The 18,796-nt window shown below is 32.7% G+C and overlaps 2 protein-coding genes across 5 annotated transcripts; one reads left to right on the top strand and one right to left on the bottom strand.

Moving 5' to 3' along the window:
• Window positions 1-3,942: 3,942 nt before the first annotated feature.
• Window positions 3,943-6,454, top strand: LOC114188768 (uncharacterized). Its single transcript, XM_028077406.2, has 3 exons — window positions 3,943-4,276; window positions 4,601-5,154; window positions 5,233-6,454. Exons 1-3 carry the CDS (start codon window positions 4,139-4,141, stop codon window positions 5,681-5,683), a joined length of 1,143 nt encoding a protein of 380 aa, XP_027933207.1. The 5' UTR covers window positions 3,943-4,138; the 3' UTR covers window positions 5,684-6,454.
• A 608-nt stretch (window positions 6,455-7,062) lies between these two features.
• Window positions 7,063-18,718, bottom strand: LOC114187838 (S3 self-incompatibility locus-linked pollen protein). Of its 4 annotated transcripts, XM_085674730.1 has the most exons (16): window positions 18,350-18,718; window positions 17,325-17,461; window positions 16,122-16,181; window positions 15,948-16,010; window positions 15,286-15,720; window positions 15,061-15,142; window positions 14,360-14,421; window positions 14,085-14,179; window positions 13,789-13,868; window positions 13,615-13,698; window positions 12,588-12,704; window positions 11,623-11,708; window positions 11,399-11,505; window positions 9,723-9,814; window positions 9,572-9,648; window positions 7,063-7,715 (listed from the first exon to the last, which is right to left on the bottom strand). In XM_085674730.1, the coding sequence occupies exons 2-16, from the start codon at window positions 17,367-17,369 to the stop codon at window positions 7,218-7,220; spliced, it is 1,983 nt and encodes a 660-aa protein (XP_085530856.1). In that variant the 5' UTR covers window positions 17,370-17,461; window positions 18,350-18,718; the 3' UTR covers window positions 7,063-7,217. The 4 variants fall into 4 exon arrangements, with proteins under 4 accessions (XP_085530856.1, XP_027932017.1, XP_027932019.1 ...); XM_028076216.1 differs by lacking the exon at window positions 17,325-17,461; XM_028076218.2 differs by lacking the exon at window positions 16,122-16,181 and having other exon boundaries at window positions 18,350-18,717.
• Between the last annotated feature and the right edge of the window lie 78 nt (window positions 18,719-18,796).

The following is an 18,796-nucleotide window of genomic DNA, read 5'->3' as shown; positions in this document are numbered from 1 at the left end:
GATATCGAATTAAAATAAGGATAATATACTTTAATTAAAAAAAAATATAAAATAAATAATTTAATAATGATTGAAATAATAAATTAAAAATTAATAAAAAATGATTAAAATATATTATTTTAAAATAAAATGCCATAAAATTTGATGTGACACGAAATTTGATGGATTAGACTGCGTGATTTTTAAAACAGAGGATTATTGAGTTGACTTTTTTTTTCTGATACTTTATATTAAATGTTTTGTTGTAAGTAATAATACGATACTCTCTGATTTGTTGTAAATAGTGATTGATAAGTATTCCGTGTTTTTTTTTTTTCAGAAATCACATTAATATTGAATAACCGATTCTTCAGAAAAAACAATTATTTATTAGAAAGTTTTGGTTGGAATCCAAAAATGTTATGCACGTGTTTGAAAGGTTTATTAACGCAATCTTATGCGAATTTATTTATTTTTAATTTCTTAAATTTATAATAGATTCAACGTTAGTTTCTTAAATTTTAAGAAAAATAATATCTCAAATTTAAGATACATACACTTTTTTAATTAGTTTTAGGAACTAATAACAATTATTTTTTGATTAAATTTTCTTCGACATAAATTATTTATTCTCATCCTATCAATAAATCTTTCTATTATTGCATCTCACTCACTATTAATATATAACATTTTCTTTAAAAGGAAATTCATAATAAATTTTGAAGATGTAATAAAATATATTAATTGCTCTTATTTATCTATCCTTTCTAACCATCTATAAGATAATATATTAATTGCTTTTACTTCTGCATATTTTTCATATTCTTAAGTAACTACTTACTTGTGTATTAAAATTAGGAATGTCAAAAATATTTATACTAGTGGGTATCTATAGATAAAACCCGCAATAAATAGAAAATAGATATTAAAAATGGATAGCCGCGGGTATGGGTATTTTTGATACCCACATGGTAATGAGACGGGTACGTGTATCATAGTATCCGTACCCATGGATATCCATATCTGTTACACTTTAATTCAAAAAAATACCCTTATATATATATATATATATATATATATATATATATATATATATATATTAGTAAAATTCATTATAACCTAATTTTTTTTAAGTTGTACATCTTATCTTGTCTTTTGTCTTTATTCTTTCAATTTCAAATATTGGTACGTTGTCTTCTTTCAAGTACGCCCCTTGACATTTTTCTTTTTCCCTTCTTTAAAATTGGACATATACATGAAACTCATATATCATATCGAGAGTGACATTTATGGTATGTTTGTTATCAAATGATAGAATCAAAATAAGAATACTTGACACGTGGTAGGTGAGGTTTATTATTTCATTATTTTTCAAGAATCAAGGAGAAAGTGGACTTGTTGATCAAAGTACTAATTAAAGAATTTTAATTGTGTTGAACGTCATTTTATATTTATTTTTATAATTATTTGGACTTGTATGAACTTGATTTTATTTGAACTTTATTTAAAATTTATAACATTGATATATTTTATTTTATTTAAATTTATGATTAAATATTTGTTTTTTAAATAATTTTGTAAATACCTGCAGGTACCCATGGATACTCGCGGATATAAAAAAAATAGGCGGGTACCTGCATAACGGATGCCCGACGGATATGAATACGAGACAGATATTTATCCAGTGGGTAGGGTACGGGGGAGCTACTACCCGTACCCTACCCGTCCCGTTGACATCCCTAATTAAAACACAATGAGAACAACATACTATACACAAAAGTGAATAACAACATTGTTGGGTTATATTTTGGGTTATAGTTATTTGAGAGATTATGGACTTATATATATATATAACATTAGTTTTGCACATACAAGATATTTGACATCAGTTTTACACCAAAATATTAAGCAATGGTATGATGGATCTTTATTCTTATATAGTATTTAACTTTGTTTATTTTATTTAACGTGAAACTTTAACTCACACTTGACTATTTAACTACTCACAAGTGTATTAAAACACAATGATAACAACATGCTAAACACAAAAATGAATAACAACAGTACGGTATAAGCTTACCGAATGCCATTTATTACATTAACAAGATATATATAATAATGGAATGTTTTTGTAATATATTAAGTTTCATAGATTAATATCAATAAGAATGATTTAGTTTCATAGATTATATTTGTCAATATAATTTTTTTTCATTAATCAATACAATTGAAGAAAACCTTTTTCTATTCGAATTAATAGTTGACTAAAGAAAATCAATAATTTAGAAGTTATGTGACATGCAACGAGAAAAGGGAATCTTATACTATATACGAAATCATACATTACAAAAAAAAAAAAAACATTACAGTGGGGATAAAAAATTCATTAAGGTGGTCATTGTGTAGAATATACAAAGTAGAAAAAACATAATAATTATACAATGATTTCCATGAAGACCCGTATCTAAAAAAAAAGTATCTGTCTTAATTAAGGTGTTGTAGTAAATTATCTAGACCCATTGAATTCAACTCTATTGATTAAAATACTTCAATTTGATTCATATTTTGCTTACTAAATTGAAATTAACAAAATAATTTATGTATATTCCAATAAAGATAAAGCATGAAAATAACATGCACGACATAAGTCATAGTCTTTGTGTTTTATAAGCAAAATATTGCAAGCACTTCATATTTTAAAAGCCAATTATAGTCAGCATGTTTGGCACTTTAAGCCTAACAAAACGAGTTCTTATTTAAAATTATCAGTATTCAAATACTTCAAATATTTAATTAACATAAGTTCAATCAGATAGAACTGTTGCAATTTTTTTATTTATTTTAACGTGATTATATTTGTATATGTTTTTATTTAGAAGCTTCTGCCTTCTTTCGTAATCTCTTGATAAATTAAAGGAATTTTATTTTGTAGAAGGTACTATTTTTATAAACAATTCTACAATATCACTAAATATTATATTACATGCACCGTTTAATACAATGTCATTAAATATGAAATGGTAAGACAATGCATTTTCCAACGATAATATATATATATATATATATATATATATATATATATATATATATATAAAATAAAATTTTAGTTAATTACATTGTCAGGAAAAACTATACGTCATTTTATGATTTCAAGAGATAACAAACAGAATAGTAAAATCAATAAATGCTTTGCACACCCTAATACTTTTATTCTAGATACATGTGAAGTAACCAAGTAACTTGATAGAAATAAAGATTATTACTCCGTCCACCCCCATCAAATTTCTTCCTGCACCTCATTATTCCGAATTTTATCGCTGATCAAGTATGTTTTTGTCTCTTAATTTTAAATAAATTTTGAAATTAATTTATTTTGAAATTTTGGACAAATTTAGTCATTCATTTTTTAAAATATGTAGATTTAATTTTTTTAATAAGATTTTGTTAAGTTTATTTGATATTTTATACGCATCTCATGATTGTATTTGAGTTGTTTATACTGTTTGACACATTTTTACTTTAATATTAAGTTAAATACTATTATGAAACGTGTTTAAATGTCAAATAAATTTAACAAAATTTGATTAAAATGACTAAATTCACGTATTTCGAAAATTCACTAAAAATTAAGGGATCAAAAACAATGTCATTAAATATGAAATGTTATGACAATGCATTTTCAACTATATTTGATTAAAATAACTAAATTTATGTATTTCGAAAAATGAATAACTAAATTGATAATTTCAAAATTCACTTAAAGTTAAAGTATAAAGAACATATTTAACCCTTTTATTTACAAATTCATTAAATTACTTTTGAAAAAATTTGCCTCCACCATAAAAAGTATCTAAAGCAGCCAAATGAATATAATACTAAAAAACGAGTTAGTTGATAACAACCGTAACAAGAATTGTAATTAGAAGTTGGTTTAAAACAAGTTGTGTTTTGAATAGAGATTATTACGTCTGATGGCACTAAAAATAGGAAAAGTGGAGGTAACATGAAAACAGATAACACAACCAAACTTGCCTGTTCAAACGTTTGTTGACGTTTGTTTTGATGTAAAACTCTATTGTCTTGTCTTTTTCTTCATCCCTCTCTTACATATCATCTTTTCTTCCTTTCTGCTCCTCCAAACTTCTCCATCTCCATTCCAATGGGACACGGCCCACGCTCCCAACCATTGGATTTGGCCAACATCTTTAAGATTTCAAAAAACAAACCATTGAAAGACGTCACCAAGGCTTACAAATCGCTTCTTTCCAAAAGGACTCATGACAAGAAAAACCCCGGGGTAATCTTAACTCTCTCAATCATCCTCAACTTGATGATATTACATGATCGTAACAAAAACTAACAACTATAAAAGAAAGATCTTCAACTTGATTGGTGTATATGTAGTTTTGAGTCAATGAAACTAACGATCAACCAAAGAAAACAAATGCATGTGCATTCATGTTAAGTTACATTATTAAACCAACAATATCCCACTACTGGAATTTTTCATATTTTCTGCAAATTTTCACATGGATTTTTAAAGTTCTATTATGCAAATATGAAAGGTTCTAGCAGTGTTGATATGAATCTGTTATGTTCTCATGGTTTTTGATGCATGCAGAATCCGACAACACCCACAGAGTCTGAGAGATTTGTTAATAAGAGAGCGGATGAAGACATTTGGAGTCCTAAATTTTTGTCAAGGGCAGCAAGTAGTAGATTATCTAAAACACCAACACCAAAATCAAGGCCTATGTCAAGAAATGGAAGCAGGAGATCATGCAAAACACCAAGTTCTCTATCAAGAAATTCTAGTCGAAAGAGTGCTGCAGAAATTGCTTCATCATCTATCAAAAAGATGATGAGCAAAAGGGGTTCCTCAGCTTCTCTGTCAAGGAACAAAACTACGTTGGACATCTCTGAACCTGAGTTAACAAACCATACCTCCTCTCCAGGAAATGACGCAGGCACAAAAGGTAGCTCTGAACATATATCTGGAATCTCTCTTTCGAGCAATCTGAGCCATAGATCCACAACACCTATCATATTTTCACAGACAACATCTAGAAGGAAACCCCCAGATGTTGAGACAAAGCTACATTGCACACTTGAGGACTTATGTTTTGGATGCAAAAAAAAGATTAGAATTACCAGAGACGTCATCAAAGATCCTGGGTATGTTTCTGTCAAGTTCAATGTTGTTCTCTATTATATCTGCTAAGAAGAGAGTTTCTAACTTGGTTTTTGCAACAGGGTAATTGTCCAACAGGAGGAAGTTCTAAAAATTGAGGTAAAGCCAGGATGGAGAAAAGGAACAAAGATTACATTTGAAGGAGTGGGTGATGAGAAACCTGGATTCCTTCCTGCTGACGTAATATTCGTGATTGATGAAAAGAAACACCCTTTGTATACAAGAGATAGCGATGATTTGGAATTGTGTGTTGAGATTCCTCTGGTGGACGCACTAACAGGCTGCTCCATACCAATCCCTCTGTTGGGAGGGGAAAATAAGGCTTTGGCATTTGAGAATACAATAATATATCATGGATATGAGAAGGTTATTAAAGGTCAAGGAATGCCAAACGCCAAAAAGAATGGGTCAAGAGGTGATCTTCGTGTCAAATTCCTGATTGATTTTCCCAAAAACTTAACTGCAGAACAGCGGAGAGAAGTTGCTTGTATCTTGCAATATTCTGGCCAATGACCACATTCAGATGTGTACTTGATTTTGCTACAAAATAGAGGACAACAGAGTATTTTATCATCAGTTTAAGAAATTTCTCGCCACAGCTTCGACATTGACACACATTCAAATCATCTTTCTTACGGTGCATGCATATTTCAGTCATATGAGGCATCCAACTCACTGAAGCACACAATAATGGATGCATTTCGTGCACAGAGAATGAGGATGTTGAGTTGAGCTTCCATAAGAGGAGAAGGTCAGGGCTGTTGAAAAACAAAGAGAACTTTCTACTGATGTTGTCTTCAGCAGTTGTCTCCTTCCTAAGTAGCCTGCCTCTTAATGTGGCCAAATGCAAAATCTTCAGATTGATTCCTTCCAGATTGAAAACCAGCACAATTTGTAGCATTGCAGGCAAAAATCTCATACAGAATGCAACTTTTACATTATTGCCCTAGGTTACTTAGTCACAGGTCATAGCACATAGCATGTTACTTGTTCAAATATCTGAGGAGATGAGTGTCGCCAAAGATATAATGTTTGTATGTATCTATAACAGTAGGCAACAATGCAACTAGAGTTTCACCAGGCCTTTGTTTTTTCAGCTTCTGCTGCAATACAATGAGCAAATGTCCATTTGTACTTTTTTCAGCCAAACAAGACTAGAGAAGGAAAAATAAAAGCGAAACAACTGAATACCAACTACTGGCAAACTTTTAATATAGGCTGTAACAATATTCTTCCAGGTTCAAGGGCTGCAAATTAAGTCCCTCACCAACTAAACACTACCTGAGTCTCCCTCGTAAGAGAGCTTAGAAAATCAGAATCAGTTGAACTATCCAGAAAGTCTCAACGTTTCATGCAGAAGGGTAGCAACAAAGAACAAATACCCTCGTTTAGAGAAACTAACGAGTTCTATAGCCGAGGCTGAGAAGTCAAGTTAACAACTTTCGATCACAAATTGATATGAAATCAGAGTTAATGACAATATATACATATATATATATATATATATATATATATGACGGTATAAAGTCTCTTACGGATTTGACAAAATTCTTATTAAAAATTCTTGAGTTGAGACCCAAATTTTCCTTTTACACGTACCATAACCATTAGTTTACGAGTATACTAGAATTTTCGTTACCGTTCCTTATATTTTGGATAAAATTTAATTTGGACTCTTTATCTATCGAATGAAACTTTATATTTGGATGCATTATATAAAAAAATATTGATTATATACTCATTCCATAAGTTTTTATAAAATAATTAGACAGTTATTAATTTCTTTTACAAGATAAAATAAACTTTTCCAATGTTCCCTTTTGTTTGTACCGATTGATTTGATAGGTAAAACAAAAAAACGAAGCTTTGCAGCATTTTATAAAGCAAAAAGCTATAAAGAAAAAGAATATATATAAATATATATATTATACAAACGTGTTTAGGTTTTTTATCATTTGGACCGAGCAGAAAGCAGTCCAGTATATGATTTGACGTAGGTACATTGATTGTTCCTATATTAACAAGTTCTCCTTCATCCACTTCACCGCTATCTGTCATTATTATTATCCTGATTATCACGGTTCTCATCCCCAGCACCGGGTGTTTCATTGAAAACTTGTCCTTGCTCTCTCACATCTCTGAACATGGAAAAAAACGAGTTGAGGCCCTCAGACGAAGCACCTCCTAAGATCCATAATAACAAAGAACTGAATGAATTCATGGATCCAGGGTTGGGACCCCTTTCTGCTCGTCGGATGTCAGCTTGCTCAGGAATCTGTGCCTGGTTCACAACCCTGTCTCTATTATTTTCTGACCGGGCTTGAGGATCGCCAACTCCTGCTCCATTTTGAGGCACTGGTTGATCAAAACCAGGTCTCAATCCTGATCCAGCAGGCAAATCTGTGTTAATTAAACCCGGGTTTCTTGTGTTCAATCTTGTGATGTGCAACGTTGATGCAAGAATGGTGGAAGAGGTAATGTGGAAATCTGGGTGTTGTTGAAGCTGTGACCGTCTATTTTGCATGTACCTCTGTAGTGCTGGTACCTAACAGTAAGAAAAGAAGTATTAGTTAAATTTCAGTAAAGTAAACGTGAGAAAATTTATAACGAAAATATTTAGACACTAAAGATTTTCTCTGTTGTGATTTGAGTTTCTTAATCACACCTGGAAAACCTAATAATGGCTAATAATGGAGAATATCCCTTGTTATCAGCTGTACATATTTCCCAAATTACTAAGATCAAATAATCTCTTTTCCACTTCCCTCAAACTGGAAGATATATGTCAAGAGTCAAGCTGTTATTAATGTAATCAATAAGAGAGTTATTCCGGGATTCAGTGATGGTTTTTCCGATAGCACCTTTCTCTCACAAATGAAAATAATATCTGTGTTAAGGTCACTCATGGAAGACTGAATTTGCTGACGACTTCATTGTCACATATTAGTTGAGTATCCTGTATTTCTCCACATTTGATCTGATGGAGTATTTATTTTTTCACCTATTGAGAGATCATGCAAAAGATGAGGCCGAAAAGATAGAAAGGGACAAAATGATTTTCGCTTTTAGGGTTCAAGATAGAAGAGGGAATTTGGTTGTTGAGAACCGATGAAAGCATCTGGTTAATTAGATGATGACATGCAGTTAGAAGAGCATTCCCCATCATGGGCATAGAGGAACGTTAAAGTGAAGAGTGAGTTATTTCCACCCAATGGCAGTTTCTAACTTCAACAACGCCATTTTGTCGTGTTGTGTGAACATGATAGTTGATAAAGAATCACTAAGTTTAGAAGTGACTGAAATTGCAATGACAAATATTCTCTTGCATTACGTAGAATTTTAGTGCTGAAAAAACAATGACTGGTGGGTCGTTGTGCGATGCCAACTATGATGGTTTCAGCTCGTCAGAGAAAGGAGGGTTTTTGACGGTGGTGAATGAAAGCATGCAATGGCTGTGTGAATATTTATCAAACGAACAATGTGCATGAACAGTGCAGTGTGGAGGAAAAAGAAGAGGAAAACAATGGCGAAAACGAAAATCTAGCTATATATAACCATAAAGAGTTCCTCTGTTGTTATGAATTGTAGCTCTTAATCACAGATGTAAATCCTTGTTTTAATCATTCAAAGTATAATATGAGGAAACCTAATAATGGAGAATATATCCAATAACCAGCGGTACATCTTTCCCTACTTACTAAAGATCAAATCATATCATTTTACATAAAGATGACTACAATAAAAGACACGTTGATTGTAGCTAAGAACTAAACTCTGAACATCATATTCATTTTCCTAATTCTAGAATGTATTCCTTTGCACGTTTGTTTCAAACCTCGCAGTTAACTCACGTCTTGTTATACCCTCATAAGTATCCTTAAGACAAAAAAGAAACTAACAAACGTCCTTTAGGATATTCATCAAGCCAATAATATTTCTCTCCTCTCGGCCTCCGTTCTGAGCTCTGTTTTCATAATCTCTACCAAATATATCCTCATCGGGAACAGATTGCTTGACAGCAAAACACATTTCTATTGCTACAAATGAAACTTCGCTATTGGTGGATCTACACTACAACATATTAAAATAGCATTTACTGGGCGCCTTAAAAGCTGTTTATCATATTGCCAATTCTACTTTCTTTGACAATATAGTGAATATACTGATATAGAAGAGGTAATTGTCATAGTTTCATACAAATCTGGAGGATAAGCATCGCATTTAAATGTTTAATACCACTATCTAGCGGTAAATATAATGGGGGCAATGATGTTAGCCCATTCTTGAGGCTCTCCTTCAAACCGGGGTAACCCATTTCAACCACAAATAAAAAAAATACTAAAAATCCCAAGTGGAAAAAAAAATATCAGGATTTGTAATAAGACAGTCATCGCTGGTTACCTCAAACCGATTCCAAAAGTACAGGATAAGGTGTTGCATAAAAGCTGCCGTTGTAGAGAGCGCCAAATATGAAAAACCTGAAGTTTTAAAATTCATTATTCCCTAATAAAATTAACTTAAACCAAAAAAAGTGTACAACAGTATGGCATACCATAAGCATAAGAGAAGAAATATATGTGGAAGACCAGGAAATACAGCAAAAAGAACCGAGGAAAGAACTTCATTGATATTGGTGTTCGGACACTGCAAGTTACAATGAACACAGACATTAGATAACCATCATTCATGGGACCAGAACCCAACAACTGTGCATAAACATGTATCATAGATATTGGTCCAGATTTTAAAGAGATTTTATTGAGAACGTGCCTTTAGGTGTTGGCTACGTTTAGGAAGCTTTCAGATTTGTTTCAGTTTTGAATAAGTCAAATTTATTCTGTTTCATTAGCTGTTAGACGATTAGCTGCTTCCTATTTTTCAGCTAAGCTATCAGTGCAGTAGCTAGAATCATGAAACCCGATCTCTTTGTCTGTTATTTCTGAGTGTATTTAAATTAAGTTGCATTAAAATAATAAAGTGCAGCAGTTGGCATTCTCAGTCTTTTATCAGATATTTATCATCTCTGCTTTCTTCTCTGTTAACTACTGCCTTGGTCCCTAAAAATCAACAGACTTGATTATGGATGTGATGAAAAATCAATGAGTTACAAGCTCAGCTGATGTATATTTTTTTACATACGAAGAGGGATGAGTACATTATAAGGAAAAGTTATATCCTATATTACCCAACCGTCAGACTTGGTAAATAAACCCAAAAAGCAGTTTTATGAAAACAATAGTACAACAATCAAAATTTTAATACACCAAGCTGGATCATATAAATTGTGTTTACCAAGCTTGGAACATATCACTGAATTCTAAACCCTCTCAAGGACTTAGTGAGAATGTTTAAGTTAGTTGTCATAGATGATAAATGTTTTTGGTCAGTGACCACTAGGGTTGGGTCATGTTCTTTGAAACGCACCTAACTCTTACTCTAGGTACATAGACCCAAAAAGAAGCCTTATGAAAGTTGTACAATACAATAACAATCATAATTTTAATAAAAAGAAAAATGTAGAAATTTGATTATTGTGATCACCCTAGGTCAAGGATCAAGGAACTTGGGTTAGGAAGACATGATTACACAACTTCCTTCCACAGGAATCCCAAAGCAAACTGATCAACACCATTCCTCTTTTTCATCTCTTATTATCACTGCCTAACAAATTAACTATTCAAGCAGATTTCTTAACTAACTAGCGTAGATGGCTGCACTTCAGTTATAGAACCCATCCCTATTTCTTTTGTATACCTTATTGATTAAGGATACACGTGCTAACAGTGTAAGTTGTCAGATTAATCACGTGTTAGCTAAATACAATCATCACATTAATCAATTAATAAATTTAGGTTATCGGTGAAAAATAGAAAACTAGTTTTGCTACAGTTGTATTCCTTTTAACCAATCCAAAATTTTGGCAAAGTACATCTGGACTTGCCTTCTCAAGGGAAGAGTAGCGCAATGACCAAAAGCTAAAAAAATTAGTAAACTAATGATTCAATAAATGACTAGCTCACAATACTTCTGTAAGAAAATTACAGTAGTCGCTAATTGAATTGGATAAACATGCAACTTAATGACCCACTTTCATTGACTTCAGCACACAACCAACCCCGAACTGGTTTAGAACCAAAAATAATTGTTCAGTTACAAATCAATCACACTTGCTGTCTCAATAAAATACTTAATCACTTACACAATCTAGAGAGAGAGAGAGAGAAATACCTAATAAGGGTAAATAGTTCACACAACCAGACAAGAATCAAGACCATGAAGGCAAGAAGCTGATCATCATAAAACTCAAAGAGAAAAAACAGAATCCCAATCATAATCTGCAGAAATAATAAGCAATTTGTCAGCAAAATTAATACAATAATAAATAGCACAAACACAAGGCAATGCAAATAGAAACTATTGAGAAAAGTAAATCTATTATAACAAGTGCTTACAGGAACAAAAACTAGTGATTCAATCACATGTACAAAGATCAGCTGAAATGTTGGAAGGCGATGCCGTGCATGGTGTTGAAGCTGCACTGTAAAGACTAGCAGAGGTGAAACACTAATCTGATTCCATTTGCAGTGAAGTATGGCAAAACTATGAACAGAATTGGCATATTTGATGGCAAATGACTATTTTATAATTAGCACACTTTATCCGTTAGACTTGGTGGATGAGTGACCTTTTAAATAAACCTTCCAATCGCTATTAGAAAATAGCATTAGAGATCAACTCTAATGATTGCACTGTAGTTTTCTTTTTCTCTCCCTGATTGGCGTTGGTTAGAAATATGGGCCAAGCTTGTCAGCTGGCCGACAGTCAGTGTCTGCCATATATAAATAGGTGATTTCAGTCTGTCGAAACTGACAATTACAGAATCAATAGAACAGTGTATTTTCAGTCACATGATTTATTTTCTGTCTGAAGTCTATCATTGTATGAAGAGTAGGTTTTTGAACCCTAAAGCGCGTGGATTTTCTTCCAACGATGCTAATCCACTTCAATCCATGCCCACTTCTGTTGATTCATGTTCAATGCAATGTCTTCTAATGCACCAAGAACCTTCTCTCATTGATTTCTATAACTTGAAACTAACATTTACAGAATCAGTAATACAGTTTATTCTCAGTTACACGAATCATTCTCTCTGAATTTATCATGGTAACAAGAGCAGGGTCCCACCATTTATTTAAAATTAATTCCCCTTCTCTTCTCTCTCTAATTTTCTCCCTCTCTCTCTCCTATACCAAACAAACCCTTACCGATTGCCTCTGAATTTGTTTGGGGTGAATTTAAAAGCAAGCAATTAATACATGGGGTAATGGACAAAATGACAGAATTGATTCAACGCAAGCAGGAATCACCAAATCAGTTTTACACAAGAAACCTTCGCATAATGAACAAACAGTCCTACCCGTGAATTTCAGCATGCGAGTCTGTGTTTCTCTTAATGTAAATGACACTGACATCGTGGTAGTAAAAAACACAAACAAGGACATCATAAGCACACCACACTTCGTTACAAGGTAGTCTGCACAGGCAAAACGATACATGTTACAAGCCAACAATAGAAGTTCTGAATTACATTTTACATTACAGAATACAATATAATGCAAGCAGCAAAAGCAAATAAAACAAAAGAAACAATTTATATATTTGAACTTTCTAAGGGAAAAAAATCCTCAGATTGATGTTGGTCCCTTAAAAGATGTGACCAATTTGGTACAGAAAGAGGCTGAAGAATCATGTCTTAAACTATATTTTTCCAAGATCCAAAGATATAGCTACCCCGTGGACAGCAATAACTTATTTCACAAATTTAGCCAGCCCATCTTTCTGCACAACTAACATGTTATTGCTGCTCAGTTTCTCTTCTAATCTTTTTTTGCATTTCATTGCTCAATTGTCCTCTACTTAAACTACTTTGTTTAATGGTGTGTCATTTCTTGTTTAATTCATTCAATTATTGATCAAATATCTTCATAACATGTACCCTGAATACCCCTACCTAATTTAACACACTTCCAAATTACACTCAGAAGTAATGCAATCAAGATGCATGACACTCCAGAAAGCCTCATCCTCGAGAGTCCAGGGCTTCATCTCATAAAGTTAAACTTCTGAATTCTATATTCCATCTCAAAATCAACATCTAGCAATGGAGTTATTTAAAAAAAATGTAATAATATCAACTTCTACTCTTTATCTGTAAACTGATTCATTTAAAAAAAGAATTGGTAGTTAAGGTACTTAGAGGAATGTTGGATCAAAAGCTAATCTAAAAATTTAAGTTCAACCAATGAGCTTTGTGCTGCAAGTCCCGTACAAGACGAACTGAGATTATTGAGCAAACAAGAGAAACTCAAAATGAAATTGAGACCATGAAGACAATCTCTTCAAATATGGCGTGCTCAACCAAATATAAGAACAAATCAACAAACCTCCAAACCTAGCTGGGCCTTCTGGAACTTCTTGTGCATAACTAAGGTTATAGAATTCCTTTGTTTGATAGTTATAAAGATAACCTGCCATTAAGTCCCACAAGAATTTGAGCCACATAATTAAATCCTGAAAGTTCAAAGCGCGTGGATGATAATGTTCAAAGCATCTGTTACCTTGACCAGGAGAACTCAATAAACTATTGATTAAGATCGTATCATATCCAACAAATCTGTTTATGAGTAGTTGCTGCCACCTAAAAAAAATATATTCAATAGAAAAACACAGGGTAAAATCTTAATAAAATATTAAACTTTACCATATAACATCAGCAAAATCATGAGAATCAGCAAAACAATTTAGTTCAAGTTGGACCCCTCAACATCAAAATTATTTAAAAGTGGCTTTCAATGGAGATGACTTGTCACTTTCTAGATTGAAATAATATAATCATGCTAATACTAATTCTTACTTGTTTCCGAAACAGGAGTGCCAAGCTGATATGCTAACATTCACAGTACGTATATTATGATGAGACTTAGCACTTTCAGGTAACAAGAAATATCCCTGCAGAATAAGATAACACAGCCAACTATAGAGAACAGAAGGTTCTGATAAATTATAGAAGTAAAATCAAAAGTAGCTTCAACAAACTGACTATATTTCAGAAAGACAAGTACTAGGTACTATCTTTAAGAAATTTCAGTCTAACTGAACTCAACAATTTAAAACAAAAGAATTACATACCTTTTCCATAGTATATAGATATGTAGGTTCAAATAACTTGGCTTTCTTTTTCAGCCAATGCACTGAAATTGAAAACAAAACTTATTGAACAGAAGTACAAATATAATAGAGGTGAGAAACAAAGAGAAAGTTGTGCCAGATAAAAAGTATACACATTCCTTTAGCACAAATTCATATTGCAAATTACAGAGGGTCAAAAATTAATAGTTTTCAATATTATTTTTCAAAAATTTCTATTAGAAGACAGTAAAACACAAAACAAGACTTTCATGTTTCCTAATTAATTTCCGTAAGTATATGGATTCGAAAATTCTAAAAATACATAACCCATTTTTACAGAGCAACATTTATCAGCATGTGAAATTCACCAAGTGAGAAACACAGTGCAAAAACTATCAACTTCTGAGTCTAATATTTAATCATGTAAAAAACCAACATAAGTTTGTAAGAAGACTATTCCTTTTCTTCATGCCTCGTGTAGTTTTAATTTGGATAAATATATAAAATTCAAATCAAAAACTACAAAATCCACTCTTCTGCTTTATAAGGAATGAAACAATTATCTAAACCCATTTTCTATTTATGACACGCACTTAGAGGCTTCTTGAAAAATTGAAAGGAAAAACAAGCACATTTTCTTATTTATAAATGCCACTTGGTACATATTATAATTTAACCATGAGAGGAAAAAATGTAATTACCTGCATTAGTATTAAGCTTGTCCAAACGAAGGATATGCATCCATTTGGGAATATCAAGATTTAGGTGTACACCAGCAATATTCTACATTTGAAAATTCAAAGCTTAGCATAACTTTAAGTAAAATTGATATTAACTTAATTTTATAAATTATGGCTAGAAACAAAACGCATCAGCATACATATATGGTCTAATCAAGCTCCAAAAATTAATATAATTCTACTAACCCACAGCTTCTGGAAACTTCCAATAATCTGCATTGTGTGCCTCCAAATAAATGAGATACGCCTATACCACTTCTTACCAAAATGTATAATAGCTGCTTGTAATGTCTCTTTGGCAGATAAAGTGAAACTTTTTGGTGGCTCCTCGTCAATTTTGATGACGGTATCTTCAACCACAGGCCACATGTTTTGATTACTTGTAGAGGTTTCAGCTTGATGTTCAATAAACTCAGTGTCAGTTTTCCAAAATTTGAATACCAATTTTCCTCTCCTAGAACCTAAGCCAATCCAGTTCCACCAAAACTTGGAAGCCAAAAATGTCAATTTATCTCCGCTGGCATCGGAAAATTCCATTGTATCTTTTACAACTTCTGTTTCTAGAGGACTTATTCTGTTTGATTCAGAATCATTATGAGACCACAGACCGGCACTAGTTATCTACAACAAGGAATTCAAGAGTGTCATGTAGGCAGCAAAACAACAAATGAACAAAGAAAAATGCCTCCCAAATAGTAGTTAAACCATGAAGTATATGCTTTCAGTATATCAATATTATATTTCTTCTAGCACAATAGACAACATATATACACATAGTCCAATAAAGAGAAAAACTTTTAAAAGCACAAATTTAGAATGTGCATTAAAGAATGGAAGAAAATATATACCTTAATTTGAATAAGTTGGGCTTCTGATGTCACAACTCCAGATAGCTCACTTGAACACCCAGGCTTCACATAGAGAAGAAAAACATATAAGAAACCAAACTTTCTTTTCTATAAAAATGTAGTTGAATCTACAAGTTTTTCATTCATAACACTGTCATGGAAGGTAAATATTACCAAGTTACCCTCATATCTCTCAATCTCTCTTTTTTCCCTCACGCATTGGAGTCCCCAACCCTGTATACTTGCTCGTTAAATGAGGATATAAGTGTAAAAATGAATTTTATAATTCTGCATTATACCTTTATTAAATGTGAACTATAGATATTGATAAGTGAAGTTTATTTACAAAACTTAACATTCTCAACAATTTAAAGAGAAATATAAATCTACAATTTACAACCTTAACTGGTTTTCTGTCATGTTTTCTTCAATCAGTACTACACCAATCTTTTCTCAAATTTAAATTGTCCTTTCTAGTCAGACCACACAGTCATAAAATTTTCATTTCTGCTACCCACACCTTTCTCTCATATTTTCCCTTTCACAATATACGCTACCACATAATATCGTTTGGCAAAAATCAATAGAATAAAATTAACTGTAGTCTGATAGGTACTTTGTGATCACAAATAACACCTGAGATCATTCTCAATTTTAGTCAACTGGCTTGTATCTTGAATGTAACATCCTCACATTAATTTTTCCATTATTACTGATCCAGAATATTTTAACTTAGAAACCAATCTCCTACTTTTACTCTCAGGTCACATTCTTTTCATCCATTGCAATCATGGCATCCCCATTTTTAGTTTCGATTCATATTCTTTTCATCTATTACAAAAATTGCAATGTCATAATCTTCCGTGGTATTATCAGAACCACACCAGTTATTGACTCAATAAGATTACTGGGTCAATGCATCACTGGTCAAACCACACAAATTATAAAACTATCATATAATGAGACACACACACATATGTGAATATTTACGGTTGCATCACCATTAACAAATTATGCAGTTGGCTTAGTGGTAAGCTATGCACAGCTACAAAATAGAAGGTTCAAGGTTTTCAGTGCTATTTCTGTTTTTGCTTTGTTAATTAGAGTAGTGTAGTTGTAAATGTGAGTCAGATGAACGAGGCCGGTAACCAGTCCAATCAGTCAGATCAAGCTGAGTTTAATAACACTCCTAGGCTTTACTCTTAAGCAAAAGCCCTATGATTTCAATTTTAACTACTAGCCTTAATTCTTCAATCAAAAGTATATCATCCGCAAAAGGCATGAAATTGGGAAATTTTCATTCTAAGTCCTTGATAAGCATATCCAAAACTAGATTAAACAAGTCAGGGCAGAGGCTAATCCTTGATTTAATTTTACCCCGACAGGGAAGTCCTTAGTCCGCCCTCTTGGAGTTCTCACCATTGTAATTTATCTTTTCATACATGAATTGTATAGCTATAAGCCAAGTGAACACCTTTCTTCTCCAAAATCTTCCACAACACTTCTCTTGGTACCTGATCACAAGTTTTTCCAAGTCAATAAAATTTAAAAACCATATGTGAGTCTCTTTCATTACTTTGGTAACTTTTCATAAATCTCATAGGAAAATGGCTTCTGGTGTAATCCATAGCACAAAACTAAAATGATTATTTGCAATCCGTATTCCGTCTCTTATTCTACACTCAATCACATTTTCCCATAACTTCATACCGTAGCCCACTAGTTTCATGCCTAGGCAGCATATGCAGTTAGCACGTTTTAAATATCTCCTTTGTCATTAAATAGCTCTCCAACACACTTTCGAACTTTCAACATGGATGCCATTTGGACCTACAGCTTTAACATTTAGACTACGAATCATAGCAAGTTCATCTGGTAGACAAGCAAATTCCACGACACTTGTAAAAAAAATTAAGAATTCCTGAGCATCTAGCATTTCCATTAACATAAACAATTGCAGAAGAAGCACCATATTCTCTGGGCCTACAGAATGCCATACAGCTAGAGCAGAATCAAATGAATAAGTCAAGTCTCAACATTGTACCCCCTACTTACTAATAATTACTATATGCTTATTCAGTAGATAAGCACCCAGAGCCTATTTCTCACTAGGAATCCACTCGACAGAAGCAGTCATTGTTGGATATTATCATAAGATGTCACAAACTAGCTCCAATTTTCAAAACTAAATAAAACAATGTTTTGGTTTCAATGCTGCTTATTTCACTTTATTCTAAATAGAGTTCACGATTATACGATTAATTTTGAGGTATATTGAATCATCCAAAAGTCATCAGAAATTAATTCTCTTAAAAACACTCACACGTAAACAGCATAAAATATAGCGACAGGACATGCAAACAATCGAAAAGCCCTAGAAAAAGCTGAAATTAAATAGAGACCTGCTGAACGTAATTGGCGTGCATAACAACGAGAATACAGAACAAGGTTATGGCAATAAATAGGTAGAGATACTCCAGAGCAACTCTGACTTTGGGCGTGAGCATCTGCGAAAACCTCTCCTGAACGCGAATGAAGGTCTGCTCCGGATCCATGGCGCCGGTGGACAATAGAATTGAAAATAGAGAGAAAAAAATTTGGCGGAAGAATGATGGAAATCAAAGGTTTTGTATCGAAGAAGTGAATTTCATGTTCATCATCTTCACGTTTCCCACGAGGAATTGGACTATTACAATCAGAGAGAGGAATGGGAACAGTGAAAATGAATTGAAGTTCTTTTCATATCTCGTCGTGTGGGTCTGGCATGTTTGGTAAAGGGAATAAGTAATACCTAATCAGATATGGAATTAAGTTATCCCGTGTTTGCCTCGTGTCGTTCCCCGGTGAAA

Source organism: Vigna unguiculata, chromosome 6 (genome assembly GCF_037176805.1).
Source record: "Vigna unguiculata cultivar grain cowpea cultivar isolate G323 ecotype 2 chromosome 6, ASM3717680v1, whole genome shotgun sequence".
Taxonomy (NCBI): domain Eukaryota; kingdom Viridiplantae; phylum Streptophyta; class Magnoliopsida; order Fabales; family Fabaceae; genus Vigna; species Vigna unguiculata.
Note: the sequence above shows the minus strand (reverse complement) of the source record. Positions and strands in the feature narration are given on the sequence as shown.